Source organism: Callospermophilus lateralis, chromosome 3, assembly GCF_048772815.1.
Source record: "Callospermophilus lateralis isolate mCalLat2 chromosome 3, mCalLat2.hap1, whole genome shotgun sequence".
Lineage (NCBI taxonomy): Eukaryota > Metazoa > Chordata > Mammalia > Rodentia > Sciuridae > Callospermophilus > Callospermophilus lateralis.
The window spans coordinates 132,394,723-132,410,335 of NC_135307.1; the positions used below are offsets into that span (position 1 = coordinate 132,394,723).

Below are 15,613 nucleotides of genomic sequence, written 5' to 3' on the forward strand. Positions count from 1 at the left end.
GAGACAGAAGGCAGATGTGACAAACAGGTCGTATCAAAGTGCCAGAAGGTGAATTCAAGGAAATAAAACCACAATTTGTTAGCAAGAGTCAAGATTGGGGAGGAATGGACTTCCTGACCAGCGTCATCAGCGGTGGTCTCATCATGCTGTTGCAGAGCTTGGTCATTTTCTAATTGCATCAGGCTGTTTTCTCTCCAACCTGACTGTAAATTCGATTTGGGGGTTGAGGGGCGCGGGGTTGGAACCTAGGGTCCTGAACATGATACAAGTGTTCTATCACCAAATCACCGACAGCCTTCGGACTGTGAAATCAGGCAGTGCTTTGAAAGTTTCAAGCCTGCTACCTCTACGCGAAAAGCACCTCCTGACACCAGCTTAGTCGTCAGCTTCCAGGAGCACGGAACCGCAAGTGCTCGACCAGAGAACTGACTGCCTGCCAGGAGACACGTCCAGGGCCACGCCCAGCCAGCGCAAGCCCGCGCGGGCGCTCGGGTCGCTTCAGCCCTCCCGGCACTGAGATTCGGCTTCCAACTGGCCAGGAGCACACGAGGCCCGCCCTCCAAAGGTCGCAGGCTGGTCTAGCCATCACTTCCACGAGGAGCCGCCAAGCTGAACCGGACACCGCATGATCCCGTCGGTTCCCAGCCGTCAAGGGCCAAACCCGGAAGGCTCTCCCACCGCAAAGGCACCCCGGACTGCACTAGGAGGGTTGTGAGCTTCTAGTCCCTCTACACTGAGAGGGCGGGTCGCGTCGGCTCCCGCCCCGGAAGCGGAAGTGCAGGCGCCGCGGGGTCCCGTCCACTGTGAGCCCGGCCAGCGCGCCAGCGGTTTCCCCGGGTAGTCATATAGTGCTTCCTCGCTGCCGGTGTCCCGCTAGTCGGTCCCGCCATGCTGTCTCTAGACTTTTTGGACGATGTGCGGCGGATGAACAAGAGGCAGGTGAGGTTGACTCCCCTGTTTCCTCGGGTTCTTCTTGTCGTTTCGAAGCTGCTGCTGCGGGCCCCGGAGGAGCTCTGAGCCGGGTGGAGGGCCTGCGCGGTTTGACGCTGGATCATCCCCTTTCTTTGGAGTCGGTGGCCAGACGCCCTTTGTCCACCAGCTGTGTTTAACCCCCTAACTGATTTTGGATCTGTCTGGGACGGAGCGGGACGCAGTGTCTTCATGTTCCATTCTTCCCAGTGAGATAGAAATCGTGGAGCGCTTTATGGGAGTTGAGGTTTCTTATTGTTTTACACAGTGAAGGCAGTCAACTCGGTTTCTCCAGTCGAAGCCACTGCCGCTGGGGTCCGGAGAAGATCCAGGGAGACAAGATTTAGCAGTTCGGAAAGGTGATTGTAGGCCCTACAAAAGCCGTTCCTATTTTCATTCCGTCGCTATCTTTCCAGTCCAGCTGGGCCCCAGCGGGCTGCACCGACTTTAACTTGGACGACTCTAAGCTTAGAGTTGAAATAGTTACTCTACTTGTCCTTGAGTCCACTTAGCAAGAAGTGGGCATTCTTGTGAATCTTTGGTTTTACCGTGCGATGTCAGTGACACAAGGATCTTGAAATTTAGGTCTCCAGATTTTACCCCTAAAGCTTACTTTGTCTTGATCTTGTTAGTATCAAAAGGTACTGAGAGTACTTTTGCAGTTATTTGATTATTACAAAAAGGTTGCTCCTTTTTGTCTTCTACACCATGTGTGTCTGTAGATCAGTTTTGCTTGAAGTCAGTCTTTTTTTCGTTTTGCTGTTAAGAATTATCCCTATGTCACTATTAAAGCCCCACCCCCAATTTGTATTTCGCATGGTTTATAATTGCCATTTAGGGAAGTAGGTATACACCCTTCCCTTACTCTTCTTCAGACTTTAGCTAGCTTGGTATCATTACCTCTTAAATGTGTCTACAAAATTGAGAGGTTCCAGTCAGATATTAGGAACATCTTTAAAGAGGAACTGACATTTAAACTGTAATTTGAAAGTTTTTTTTTTTTTTTTTTTTTTTGGGGTGTGTGTGTGTGTGTGTGTGTGTGTGTATGTATGCTGGGGTTTGAATCCAGGGCCTTGTGCATGCAAGACAAACACTGTACCAACTAACTGACTGTATCCCCAGCCCAAGATCTTTATTTTTGGTGCTGGGGATTGTACACAGTCTAAGCACTTTTCTGTCACTGAGCTACACACCTTGCCTTGAAAGACCTTAACGTTTTTGTGGGTTGTTTAGCATTTTGATAATTCAAGAGAAAAAGAATGGGAGAACATTCACTGAATACTTGTAGACATACTATGTGGCAGGCTCTTGAGTCCACAGACATGTACAGGGCATACTTCCTGCTCGAGGTTTACCAGTTTAAAAGAGAAACAAAGAAAAATGTCAACTATTGATAACTTCTATAATAAATTATAGACAGGAACATGGTGAGAGAATTAGTAGGCTACCCTTTTTATATCCCTACTATGGAATGACTGGTTCAGAATCCATTACGTCCAGGACATTCAGGACTAGTGGAAGAGTATATGGTGAAATTGTCCGCCCTAACTTCTCAGGTTGTTAGGAATGGATGGGAAGGATTAGATAGCATAGGATAATGTGAGGGAAGAGTTGAAATGAGATTTTACCTGTATATATTATTTGGAAAAAAGAATTGACAGCGATTGTAGAGACTGAGTTAATCAAATGAAGGAAAATAGGATTTTGATCTGTCTTCTTCCTCCTAGAATTGCTGTCACTTGCATAACTTTCCTATTTATGCCTATTTATATATGGCACACATAACAAATCTCTGATTATTTAGTCTTGTTTTAGTTTTTTCTTATTAGGTTATAGAGAAATATTTTATTAAATAAAGTCTGAACATTGAGTACAAAGCATGCCATTTAATGAGTTTTTACAGTTAGGTGCACAATCAAGATACAGAATGTTTCTGTTACCCCCAAGATCCTTGTTTCCTCTTTGTAGTTCATCTCACCCAGCCCTAAGCAACTGCTGCTTTGCTTTTTGTCAGTGTGGAGGGGTTTACACTTTATATATGGAATCACAGATTATGTACAGTTTTAATTATTTTTTTCTCTAATCTCCTTACCTCCTCTGTGGTCATGAAAAATCAAATTCAGGGAAGTACTCCCACTGAACCACATCCCCAGCCCTTTTAAAATTTTGTTTTGAGACCGGATCTCTCTTAAATTGCCCAGGCTGGCCCGAAACTTGTTATCCTCCTGCTTCAGCTTCTTGAATAACTCAGATTACAGGCAGGCATCACTGTGCCAGGCCTCTATTTAATTTTTTAAAGAGGGTTTTAGGTTCAAAGTTGAGAGGAAGGTACAGAATTTCCCTTATACTTTGTCCTCTGACACGTGTCTACCCTCTGGGCATACCAACATCCCCTATCATACTGGTACATTTGTAACATTTGATAAACTACATTGATACATCATAATCACATAAAGTCCATAGTTTAAGGTTCACTCTTGATATTATACAGTCTATGGGTTTGGACAAATGTGTAATGACATGTATCCACTATAGTATATAAGAATAATTTCATTGCCCTGAAAGTCCTCTGTGCATCACCTGTTCATCCTCCCAAACCCTGACAACATTGATCTGTTTATGTCTTCATAGTTTTGCCTTTTCTAGAATGTCATGTACTTGGAATCATAAGAGTATATAACCTTTTCAGATAGGTTTCTTTCACTTAATAGTTTGCACTTAAGGTCCCCCGCTAATTTTTTTAGAACTGAATAGTATTCCATTTTCTGGATGTACCAAAATGTATCCATTCACCTACTTAAAGACATCTTAGTCACTTACCAGTTTTGGGAGTTAGGAATAACACTGCTATAAACATCTGTGTTCTGTTTTTTCTTTCTTTCTTTTCTTTTTTTTTTTTTTTGGTGGGGGTGGTTACTGAGAATTGAACCCAGGGCGCTTTACCACTGAGCTAAGTCCTCAGCCCTTTTTAAATTTTTGCCAAGTTGTTTGGTGCCTGGCAAAGGAGCTGAGGCTGGCCTTGAACTTGGATCTTTCTGCTTCAGCCTCCCAAGTCACTGGGATTACAGGCGTGCACAACCTCACCGATTTTATATTTATTTTTGACAGCAGTGTATTCTGCAGTTGGCTTGAGAATTGTTAAAAATATTACCGTTTTTACTCCATCATTCCATTGGTTAATAGCATTTCTGATGCACATTGAGATGGCTTTTTTTTCCTCAATAGGTAGAAAAGTCTATTCACTGTTATCTTTAGTTTTAAAAAATTAATACTTATAAAGGTTAAATTTTACTTATTCATTTATTGCAGTGCTGAGGATTGAACTCAGGGCTTCCCCAGTGCTAGGCCAGTGCTTTACCACCAAGCTATATCCCCAGCTTATAAAAGCTAAAATTTTGAAACTAAGTTTTGGAATATGGGGTTTAAAAGCAACAACACTGGGAGGCTGAGGCAAGAGGATCAAAAGTTTGAGGTGAGCCTTGACAACCTAGGAGACCTTGTCTCAAAATAAAATAAAAAGGACTGGGGATGTAGCTCAGTGGTAAAATGCCCAGTTGGTTTAATTCAGTACCAAAAAATAAAAATATTTTAAAAATTTAAAAAATTAACAAAAAACAGCAACAATTTAGTTTTGAAGCTTTTCAAATCAATTCACAAATGTTATCCTATATAAAGTGTAGCAATTTTTTTTTTACTAGTTGTTGTTGGACCTTTATTTCTTTCTTTATTTATTTAAATATTTATTTTTTAGTTGTAGTTGGACACAATCCTTTATTTTAATGTGGTGCTGATAATCGAACCCAGGGCCTTGCACATGCTAGGTGAGAGCTCTGCTGCTGAGCTGCAACCCCAGCCTCAACCTTTATTTATTTTTATGTGGTGCTGAGAATCAAACCCAGTGCCTCACACATGCTAGGCAAATGCTGTACCCCTGAGTCACAACTCCAGCCCAAGCGTAGCAAATTTTAACAATTTTGTTTTTCCAGCATGCTAGTCAAGTGTGTGATTTACCACTGAGCTACATCCCCAGCCCCCACCCTGACTTTTTTGTTTGTTTGTTTTAATTTTGATACAGAGTCTGACTGATTTGCCTAGACTGGCTTTGAACTTGCAGTCCTCTTTAGCCTCTAAAGTAACTGAGATTATAGGTGTGTACCATCACACCATGCTAAAAATTTCATTTTCAATTACAAATCACCTGAAATTAAAAGGTGTTTACTCACTAAGTAAATAAATATGTCATGCTATTTATTTTTATGTTTACTTTCATTTTATGGTTACTTTCAATACAGGGGATTGAACCCCCAAGAGCATTGCTACATCCCCAGCCCTTTTTTAAATTTTGGGACAGGGTCTCACTAAGTTGCTGAGGCTGGTCTTCAGTTTTCCATCCTCCTATCTTAGCCTCCTAAGTATCTGGAATTAGAGGTGTGAGTCCTTTCACTTTTTCACATATAATTTTTGGAATTTTCTTCTCTGAACTGAAATTTTTTAATGGCTAGGAGATATTGGTAAGAATGTGATTGGATCTGTGTCTGAGTCCTGATGTGACTAATCTCTAATAGACGTTTGCTTAGCTACCTCCAGGTTGATTATTTAATTGAATTTTCTATTACTTTACTTGCTTGATTGAATTTTCTTTGGGTTTTCTGTGTTTTTCTGCTTAAATGTAAAGTCCTTAAAACTTGATAGACTCCATCATTCTTTTAATATCTTTCTCTTAAGATTGCCAAACTCATTTTGTGGGGAGGGGAGGTACTGGGGATTGAACTCAGGGGCACTCAACCACTGAGCCACATCCTCAGCCCTTTTTTGTATTTTCTTCAGAGATAGGGTCTCATTGAGTTGCTTAGCACCTTCTTTTTGCTGAGGTTGGCTTTGAACTGTTGTTGATCCTCCTGCCTCACTGCTAGAATTACAGCTGTGTGCCACCACGCCCATCATGGACCACCCAACTCTTAATGGCTATTGCAGTATCTGATTGAATTTAAGGTATATTTGATAATTTTGTTGTTGTAAATGAATTGACCCTCTTAAGACGTGTGCGCGCGCACACACACACACACACACACACATATATATATATATTTATTTATTTTTCTTTCTTTCTTTCTTTCTTTTTTTTTTCTTTGAAACAGGGGCTCACTAAATTGTTAAGGCTGGCCTGGAACTTTCTATCCTCCTGCCTCACGCCCCCTCCCCCGCCAGCAATAGCTGGGGATACCAATGTGCTGCACTACTATAATGGCTGCACCCAGATTTTTCTTAGGTTGGACCTAATATGAGTAAATGTGCAGCAAATCGGAGGTGTATGCAACACAGAAAATCCATTACTGTTCTTTGCCTTTTTTTCTTTTTTGATGATTGGAAACTAATCTGATCTTGTTTAGGAATAGGAAAGTTTTTATCACTGATAGGGTGTCAGCATTCCTTAACAAATTGCCACATTTCAATGTAGAAATATTAACATCAATCTCCATTACATACACAAGAAAATTACACGAAAAAAAATTAAACTGCCTTTAGCCATCCACAGGTATGTTCTTCTTGACCATCTAGAAATCATTTTCTTCCCTGTGTAACTGAAAAATCCAGAATGTAGCACCTAGCAAGGATTACAGATGTTTCTTGCTACTGTCCCTTCATACTTCACATCCTCATAACATTCTGTCCATGGACATAAAAACAAGCATGGTTATTCATTCTCAACAGTAGACGGTACAAGACTAAAACAATAGAGATGAGCTCTACTTAAGCAGAAATTGTGATTACAGTATAACTCTTCTCCAAAAGGGTTGTCTTCTGATTTCAAGGAAGAAAGATAGAATTCAAGCTAAGATATTTCTGTCTAAGGTGCTGTAATTATCCTTTGTTTCTGTAATTGGTCACATGGTCATGGCTGTTTTCTTCCTGTACCCTCCACAAGAACCTAAATTGGTCATGGTTTCTTGCCTGATGCAGTGACTCAAATTTTCCTTACTGAAGAGTTAATGTCATGAACAGTCCTACCTGAATTGCCTTTTTTTTTTTTGTATGTGTGTGGTACTGGAGATTGAACCCAGGAGGATTCTACTCAGCTATATCTCTAACCCTTTTTATTTTTTATTTTGGGACAGGATCTCATTAAGTTGCTCTTGCTGGCATTATACTTATGATCCTCTTGCCTTAGCCTCTTGAGTAACTTGTGCCATCACTCATAACCTACTTTTTTCTTCTTGAAATCAATTTTTATTTTTATCAAAATATTATATATACTTATATACAAGAGATATATAATAAAAAACAGCAATATTCTAGCTATAGCAGAATTTTCTTTATTTTTTATTTTTTATTTTTTTAATTGTAAATGGATACAATACCTTTATTTTATTTTGTTTATTTTTATGTGGTGCCGGGGATCAAACCCAGTGCCTCACGCATGCTAGGCAAGTGCTCTACCACTGAGCCACAACCCCAGCCCAACATTTTTATTTCTTACAATTGTTTTTTTCTGGTTTACCCCCATGTATCTAAAAACTAATTGTTTATCTTGTTTCATAATAGGTAGTTAATACATGAGTTTAAAAATTTTATGATGATGTATTTAGCTTTCTTACACTTGCCTGAACCTCCCCCAAACAAGCCACAGCACCTGACTTGTTTTTCTTAACTTTTATATGGGAGCCTTAGATGGGTGTCAGAGGATCGCTGTCACCAGGAATTGAGCAATGAATATTTAATATAAAACATCGTTAACTAAGGGCTGGGAATGTATCTCAGTGGTAGAGTGCTTGCCTAGCATGTGTGAAACCCTGGGTTCAATCCCCAACATTGGGGGGTGGGGAAGTTAAATAGTAAAAGATACTTCACTACAAGAAAGGTAAAAGAGAACTCTTAAGGGGTTTAGAGGTAGCATAGGCAGAAAATAGCACTACCCAGTAGGATAAGGAAAGAGCTAACAAAGTACTTTCCTACAACCACCCTTCCTAAACTGAAATTTAGACCTCTTTGAAGAAGTTGTAACTGCCACAGGAATTTGCAACCTGTTATTGCATGGCAGTGACATTTGACAGATTAGTAAGATGGATCTGGTTCAGATTAGTAAGCTGGATCTGGCCTAATGAGAAGCTGAGAAATTTGCCAGAGACTGGGTAGTATCTAGAGCCCAACTATGATGTTCCCTGAGGTGAGCACTACTAGGCTCCTAGACACAGATCCACTACTACTGTGTCGTATATAAATACCACTGGAACCAGGAGAATCCCCTTACTCCCTCTGTTGCCTAGCAGTGGCCCTTCAGCGCTCCACCTCCCCACTTTTTTTTTTTTGGCAGTAATAGGGATTGAACCCAGTGACACTCTACCACTAAGTTACAGTCCCAGCCTCTCTACCCTCTCCACTGCTTTTTTTTGAGACAAGGTCTCACTAAGTTGCCCAGGCTGGCCTTGAACTTGGGCACCTCCTCTTCAGCCTCCCAAATTGGTGGGAATCCAGGTGTGCCCCACCTTTTATTAATAAAACCTGACATTGTTTAACCAGCTGGCAAAGGAGAATGTTATAAAATCACCTCAAGTAATACTTAGAAGGGTGTATTTGAAGTTGAGAGAGAATAAGTTGATAACTGGCCTACCTCCACTGTTCTTTCACACAAGATTTTTGAAGGCTGTGGAGGACATAGTAAGACATTTTACAGTCTTGTGCTTACTACTGTGATTTAGTTGCCATAAAATACATTTTTGAATAACCAATAAAAAAATAAATAAAATATAAAACATATTAAAATTAAAAAAAAAACATTTTGTGATCAAAAGCAATTTGTTTGGGATACTGTGCTGCAGAATAAGGCCTTCCATAACGTTATGAATGATGATTTTGATAGGAACACTGAGGACAGGAAGCATGCCATCAGGCTTCATGATTAGTTCTGAGGTTGTAATATCATAGCTGTCTACTTTGGGTTGGTGCTAGGTGATTTATGTAGCAACATAAAAACCAGGTCTAGAGTCTTCCATAGTCATCTGGGAACTCCCTGTGAGATAGTAAATGCAGGGTGAGGGGGGAAGCTCTCTCTGTAGTAAGGTTAGGAACCATGGGTAGAATGCATAGTGTTAACAAAAACAACCTAAAATGTAAAACCTTTCAACTCAGGGTCTTGTGCATGCCAGGGAAATGCTGTACCACTGAGTTATAGCCTCTAAAGCTATAAAAATTTCCTCTATGTCCACTGTATTAGGCATATCCCACACTTTTTACAATGTTGTATTTTTATTCAGTTCAAATACTTTCTAATTTCCAATTTCTTCTTTTACCATTAGTTATCTAGAAATGTGTTATTTGATTTCTGAACATTTGGGATTGTTCAGATGTCTTTCTATTATTGATTTTTCATTCCATTGTAAACAGAGAATACACTTTGTATAATTTACATTATATAATTGAGATTTGTTTTGTAGTCCTGATGGTCTGTCTTGGTAAATGTTCTGTATGTACTTAAAAGGAATTTAATATGCGTTTGCTGGTGTTGGGTGTTGAGCTGAATGTTCTGTAAATATCAATTAAGTCAAGTTGGTTGGAAGTGTTGTTCAAATCTTTTATATCCTTATTGATTTTCTGTTTTCTTGCTGTATCAGTTACTAACAGAGTGGTTTTGAAATTTCTGACTATAACTGGGCACGGTGGCACACGCCTGTAATCCCAGCAGCTCAGGAGGCTGAGACAGGAGGATTCAAAGCCAACCTCAGCAACAGTGAGGTGCTAAGCAACTCAGTGAGACCCTATATCTAAATAAAAAATACAAAATAAAACTGGGGATGTGGTGCAGCGGTAGAGTATCCCTGAATTCAATCCTCAATACCCCCCCCAAAAAAAAAAGAAATTTCTGACTATAAAAATTCCTATATTTGCTGTATTTTGAAGCTAAGTTGTTTGTTACATAAGCATTTAAGATTGTTATATCCTCATGGACAAACTTACTTTTTTATAATTATGAAATGACCACCATTGTCCCTGGTAATATTTTTTTGCAGAAAAATCTTTGTATGATATTAATGCAGCCACTGCTGCTTTATTTTTCCTTATTTATTTTTGCAGTACTGAGAATTAAACCCAGGGACAAGCTTTCACTGAACTACACCCCTGGCTCAATTTATTTGTTTTTTTATTTATTTTTTTATTTTTTAGTTATAGGTAGACACAATTTTTTTTTTTAAGAGAGAGAGAGAGAGAGAATTTTTTAATATTTATTTTTTAGTTCTCGGCAGACACAACATCTTTGCTTGTATGTGGTGCTGAGGATCGAACCCGGCCGCTGCACACATGCCAGGCGAGCACGCTGCTCTTGAGCCACATCCCCAGCCCACACAATATTTTTATTTTATTTTTATGTGGTGCTGAGGATCGAACCCAGTGCCTCACACATGGTAGGCAAGTGCTGTACCTCTGAGCCACAACCCAGCCCTATTTTTTGTTTTGAGACAGGGTATTGCTATTGAGCCTGGCCTCAAACTTGTGGTCCTCCTGCCTCAGCCTCCCAAGTCATTAGATTACAGGCAAGACCACCACAATTGACTTCTTTCAGTACTTAAAGGTTTTGCTCCATGTCTTCTGGCTTTTGATGCTTTCAAAGAGAAGCTGATGTTTTTATCATTGATTCTTTTTACATATTTTTTTCTTGCTTTTTATTTATTTATTTATTTTGCTACTGAGCACTTTGTCACTGAACTACATCCCCAGCTTTTTTTACTTTTTATTTTGAGACAGGGCCTGGCAGAATTGCTGAGGCTTGCTTTGAACTTGTAATCCTCCTTCCTCAGCCTCCCAAGTTGCTGGGATCAGAGGCATGCACCACCCAACCTAGCCAATGTTCTTTTTATCAATGATTTTAAGTAGTTTGATGATCATGTGTTTTGTTATAATTTTCCTCATGCTTCTTTTGCTTGATGTTTGCTGTGCTTCTTGAATTGGTGGGTTTATGGTCTTAGTCAAATTTGGATAAATTTTGTTTATGATTTCTTCAATTTTTTTTTTCTGTCTTACCCCTCCTGGGGAATCCAATTACATTATGTTAGACTGCTTGATATTATTTTTCAATTGCTTTGTTCCCTTTTTTTCCGATCTTTTTTTCCCTTTCCTAATCACTTTTTTATTTGAGATTATTTCTATTGCTGTGACTTCAAATTGCTAAACTTTTCTGTGGTATCTAATCTGCTATTTTACTTGTGTAAGTTTTATTTCAGATATTGTGTCTTTTAATTTGCAGAAGTTTGATTTATGTCTTTTTTTTAATACCAGGGATTACCTAGCAGCACTTAACCACTGAGTCACATCCCCAGCCCTCTTTTATTTGATGATGATGATGATGATGATGATGATGATTTCGATGATTTCTGAGACAGGGTCTCACTAAATTGCTGAGGCTGAACTTGAACTTGGGATCCTCCTGCCCCAGCCTTCTGAACTGCTGGAATTATAAGAATATGCCACTGTGCCCTGCTGTCTTGGATATTCATATCTTTCTCTACTTAACATGCTCAATCTTTTCTGAACATGCTATTTTAATGTCCTTGTTTACTAGTCCTACCACCTCAGTCATTTCTGGGTCTGTTTCCATTGATTTTTCTCATCTGGGTCATATTTGCTAGTCTCTTTGCATGTCTGGTTTGTTTTTGTTTTGTTTTGCACTGCAGGGGTTGGAACCCTAGGGCCTCACATATGCTAGGCAAGTGCTTTACCACTCAGCTATAGCTCCAACCTTCATCTGGTAATTTTTTATTGGTTGCCCAACTTTGTGAATTTTACCTTTTTGGGTACTAGAAGTTTTCATGTTTGCATAAATATTCTTGCTTTATTCAGAGATGCAGGCAGGTTACTTGGAAACAGTTTAGTCCTTTCAAGGCTCTTTTGAACCTTAGGTAGATTCAGAGCAGCCTTTAGTCTAGGAGTACCATAAGTGACTAAAATCTTTCTGCATATTCTATTGAAAGCCCCATCTGTTAGGATTTCCACTCCAGCTGGTAGAAGCAAACTATTCCTACCCCATGTAAGCTTTGAGAATTATTCTGTCTGTTCCTTTTAAATGGTTTAAATCCGCAGTTTCCTCATATGCATGCATTGATCATCACCTAGTCCAAGACTTGAGAAGAAACCCTTTGCAGATCTCTGTGTAGTTCTTATTTCTGCACTGTTTTGTAGTCTCCAGATGCCTTTACCTCTTTGAACTACCATTTCTTTTCCTTTTTTGATACCAAGGATTGAACCCAGGAACACTCAACACTGAGCCACATCCTCAGTCCCTTTTTTGTATATTATTTAGAGACTGGGTCTCACCAAGTTGCTAAGGGCTCACTTAAGTTATGGAGGCTGGCTTTGAGTTCATGACTCTCATGCCTCATCCTCCCAAGCCACTGGAATTAAAGATGTTTGCCACTGCTCCTGGCTATAAACTACCATTTTTTTTATCCTTCAAGTAAACTACTGAGCTCTGTCCTGTGGTCTGGAAATTGTATTTGGTCTATAGGTTAGAGCAACTAGTCTCCCCCTGTTAGTTTCTGCTTTCTAAGTAATCACAGCCATATGCTACCTGGACACAGCCACATGTCCAATGCCTGAAACTCTTGTTTTATATGTTTTGTTCAGTGTTTTAGTTATTTTAGGCAGGTAGGTGAATTTGGCTAAAACAGCATATTTTTGAGATTCACCTATATTGAATGTATCAATTCGTTCCTTTCTATTCCTGAGTAGTGTTTGATTATCTGGAAATATTGCAGTTCATTTACTCACTGTTGATGGACACTTGAGTTATTTCAAGGTTGAGGCTATTATGAGGGAAACTGGTAAACAGGTGTATGTATAGATGTATTTTCATTTTATCTTTTTTGTTTGTTTGTTTGTTTTTTTGCTATGTTGTCTAGACTCTAGACCTCAGATTCCTGGGGTTCAAGTGATTCTCCTGCCTCAACCTCACAATTAATTGGAATTACAGGCACAAGTCACCTTACCTGGGCTGATCGGTCAGATTTTTGAAAGATGCAGCATACATTTATTTATTTGTTTAATTGGTGCTCGGAATTGAGCCCAGAGCCTTGTATATGCTAAACATACTCTACCACTGAGCTATACCCTCAACCCAGATTTTTTAAAAATTAAATTTACTTTACTATTATTGATATTATGCTTGTTTAAAAAGGATTTTTAAAAATTATCACTTAAGATACATGCTGGGGCCTTTGGTGATTTTATTGGATCACAGTAAAAGTGGGTATCCTGAGCTTACTTCAGTTTTGCCAGCACCACAAGTTTCACAGTTTCTAAATACTCCTGTTCCTGTGAGTTAGAAAACAGAATTGTGTTTATAGATTAATGGTTTCTTAGTTTGAGGTCTTAAAATAAATGGAATTTAAGACTTACACAAACTACTATTTTGTAGTCTAAAATACATTTTTGCTTCCATGGTCAATACTATCTTTGTTTGAAATTGCCATAAGTCTAAGTTTTGTGAAAATATTCTATATGTTTTTGTTTTTACACTGATAGGAATTGAATCCAGGGCCTCAAAGCTGCTAGACAAGCACTCTACCACTAAACTTTGTCCCTTGCTCCCAAATATCCTATGTATTGAACTTTACATAATCTGAATTGGAAACATAATGGTATGTTTGATAACTGTAGTAGATATAACTGGATATAATTTCCAGATTATGGACTATTAAATTATAGTATTTTAATTAATCTCAGCTATTTTTTTTTAGAGATAGAGAAGAGAGAGAGAGAGAGAGAGAGAAAATTTTAATATTTATTTTTTAGTTTTCAGCGGACACAACATCTTTGTTTGTATGTGGTGCTGAGGATCAAACCTGGGCCGCACGCATGCCAAGTGAGCGCGCTACCGCTTGAGCCACATCCTCAGCCCATAATCTCAGCTATTATATGGCTGAATTTTTTGTCTTATAATAGAGGGTTGTTTTTTTTTTTTTTGGTACCAGGGATTGAACCCAGGGGTGCTTAACCACTGAGCCACATCTCCAGCTCTTTTTTAATTTTGTTTTTTAAAATAATATTGATAAAGGGTCCCGCTAAGTTGCTATGGCTGACTTTGAACTTATGATCTTCCTGCCTCGGCCTTTCAAGCGGCTGGGATAACAGGCATATGCCACTGTACCCACCTCATTGGTTTTAATAATATTGTTTTTAGTTTCACCTTGAACATTGAGGAACATACTATTCTAGTCACTTCTTAGAAAACAATAATAGGGCTATTCAATTCTGTGGTTGTTATTCTACACACGCCACAATGTCTTATTAATAGTTAGCTTGATGTGGTCAAATGGTATGAGTTTAAGTAGCTGCCACTTTATTTCTGCCAATACCAGATAAAACCTTTTTCTGATAATATACATTCATAAGCATTCAGATGTAGTGGTAAAGAAAGCAGGTACTAGAGGGGCAGTAAGTTTCACTTTTTTTTCCTACTTTTAAAAAATAAGTTTGACTTTTGAGTGAAGATCATTGGCAGGAAAAGAGGAGGAAAAAGAAAGGGAGTAGAGTATAATACTTTTCAAACTGTTTTTTAGATAGGGTATTTGTTTTAGCAAATAATATGCTTCTTTCTAAGTTTTTGCCCATAGATTGACTTAGCAGTGTTATACACAGGCACCTTTTAATGAACATACCAGTTAAACACAGTGAGGGACATTTAACTTTTGTATGAAAGGTGAAGAGGATGTGGTCTGGGGTTGTAGAGCATATGCCTAGTGTGTGCAAGGCCCTGGGTTTCCATCCCTAGTACCATTTTTAAAAAGAAGCCAGGCATGGTGGCAGCGCCCATAATTTCAGTGGCCTAGTAGGCTATGGCAGGAGGAATGCTAGTTCAAAGCCAGCAATTTAGTGAGGTTCTATGTAACTTTGTGAGACCCTTTACCAAAATTTTAAAAAGGGGAGCTGGGGTTGTAGCTCAGCAATAGAGCGCTTGCCTTGCACATGCAGGGCGCTGGGTTCAATCCTCAGCACCACATAAAAAATAAAATAAAACTTTAAAAGGGGCTGGGGATGTGATTCAATGGTTAAGCACCCCTGGGTTCAATCCCTGGCACCCCCCTAAAAAAAAGAAGAGGAGGAGGATCTTGATAAATTTCACAATAATGATTCTATAGTAAATGTAGCATGACATGTCCAAGGAAAAGGTTAAATATGGATGGGATAATGAGTTCCTTGCCAGAGATATAGGAAATTATAAAATTTATGTCATTTGTTTTTCACTTAAAAGATACATCATTGGAATAGGGGTGTAGCTCTGTGGTAGAACGCTTGCCTAGCTCAAGCATGGCCCTGAATTCAATCCTCAGCACCACAAAAAAATTAAATAAATGATTACAGAGGGCACGATGGAGTGCTTCTGTGGTCCCAGCTACTCTGGAGACTGAAGCAGGACAACCTGGCCACCCTGGGAAACAAAGCCAGTCAAAATAAAAAAAAGTAATCTTATTGGGTATCTTATTAAGTAACTCTTCTGACAGTTCTATGTCTCAATCTTTCTGAAGACAAAAAGTTTTCCTCAACACAATATGCTTGACTTGATAGGGGTGTAACTATTTTTATTTCTTATTTGTTTTACTGTGTATTTTTATGTTCATTTTATGAGGAAATATTAATATGTTTGATTATGGGATGT

General features: G+C 39.1%; 1 protein-coding gene across 2 annotated transcripts in view; it reads left to right on the forward strand.

Annotated features, from left to right (window-relative positions):
• Positions 1-585: 585 nt before the first annotated feature.
• Positions 586-15,613, forward strand: part of Sec11a (SEC11 homolog A, signal peptidase complex subunit) — a 39,000-nt gene continuing 23,972 nt past the window's right edge. Inside the window, exon 1 of one of the 2 annotated variants that reach the window (XM_076848782.2) lies at positions 586-939. In XM_076848782.2, the coding sequence (XP_076704897.1) occupies positions 889-939 (51 nt within the window). In that variant the 5' untranslated portion in view covers positions 586-888. The remainder of the gene's footprint in view (positions 940-15,613) is intronic. The other variant, XM_076848781.2, reaches the window with a different exon arrangement.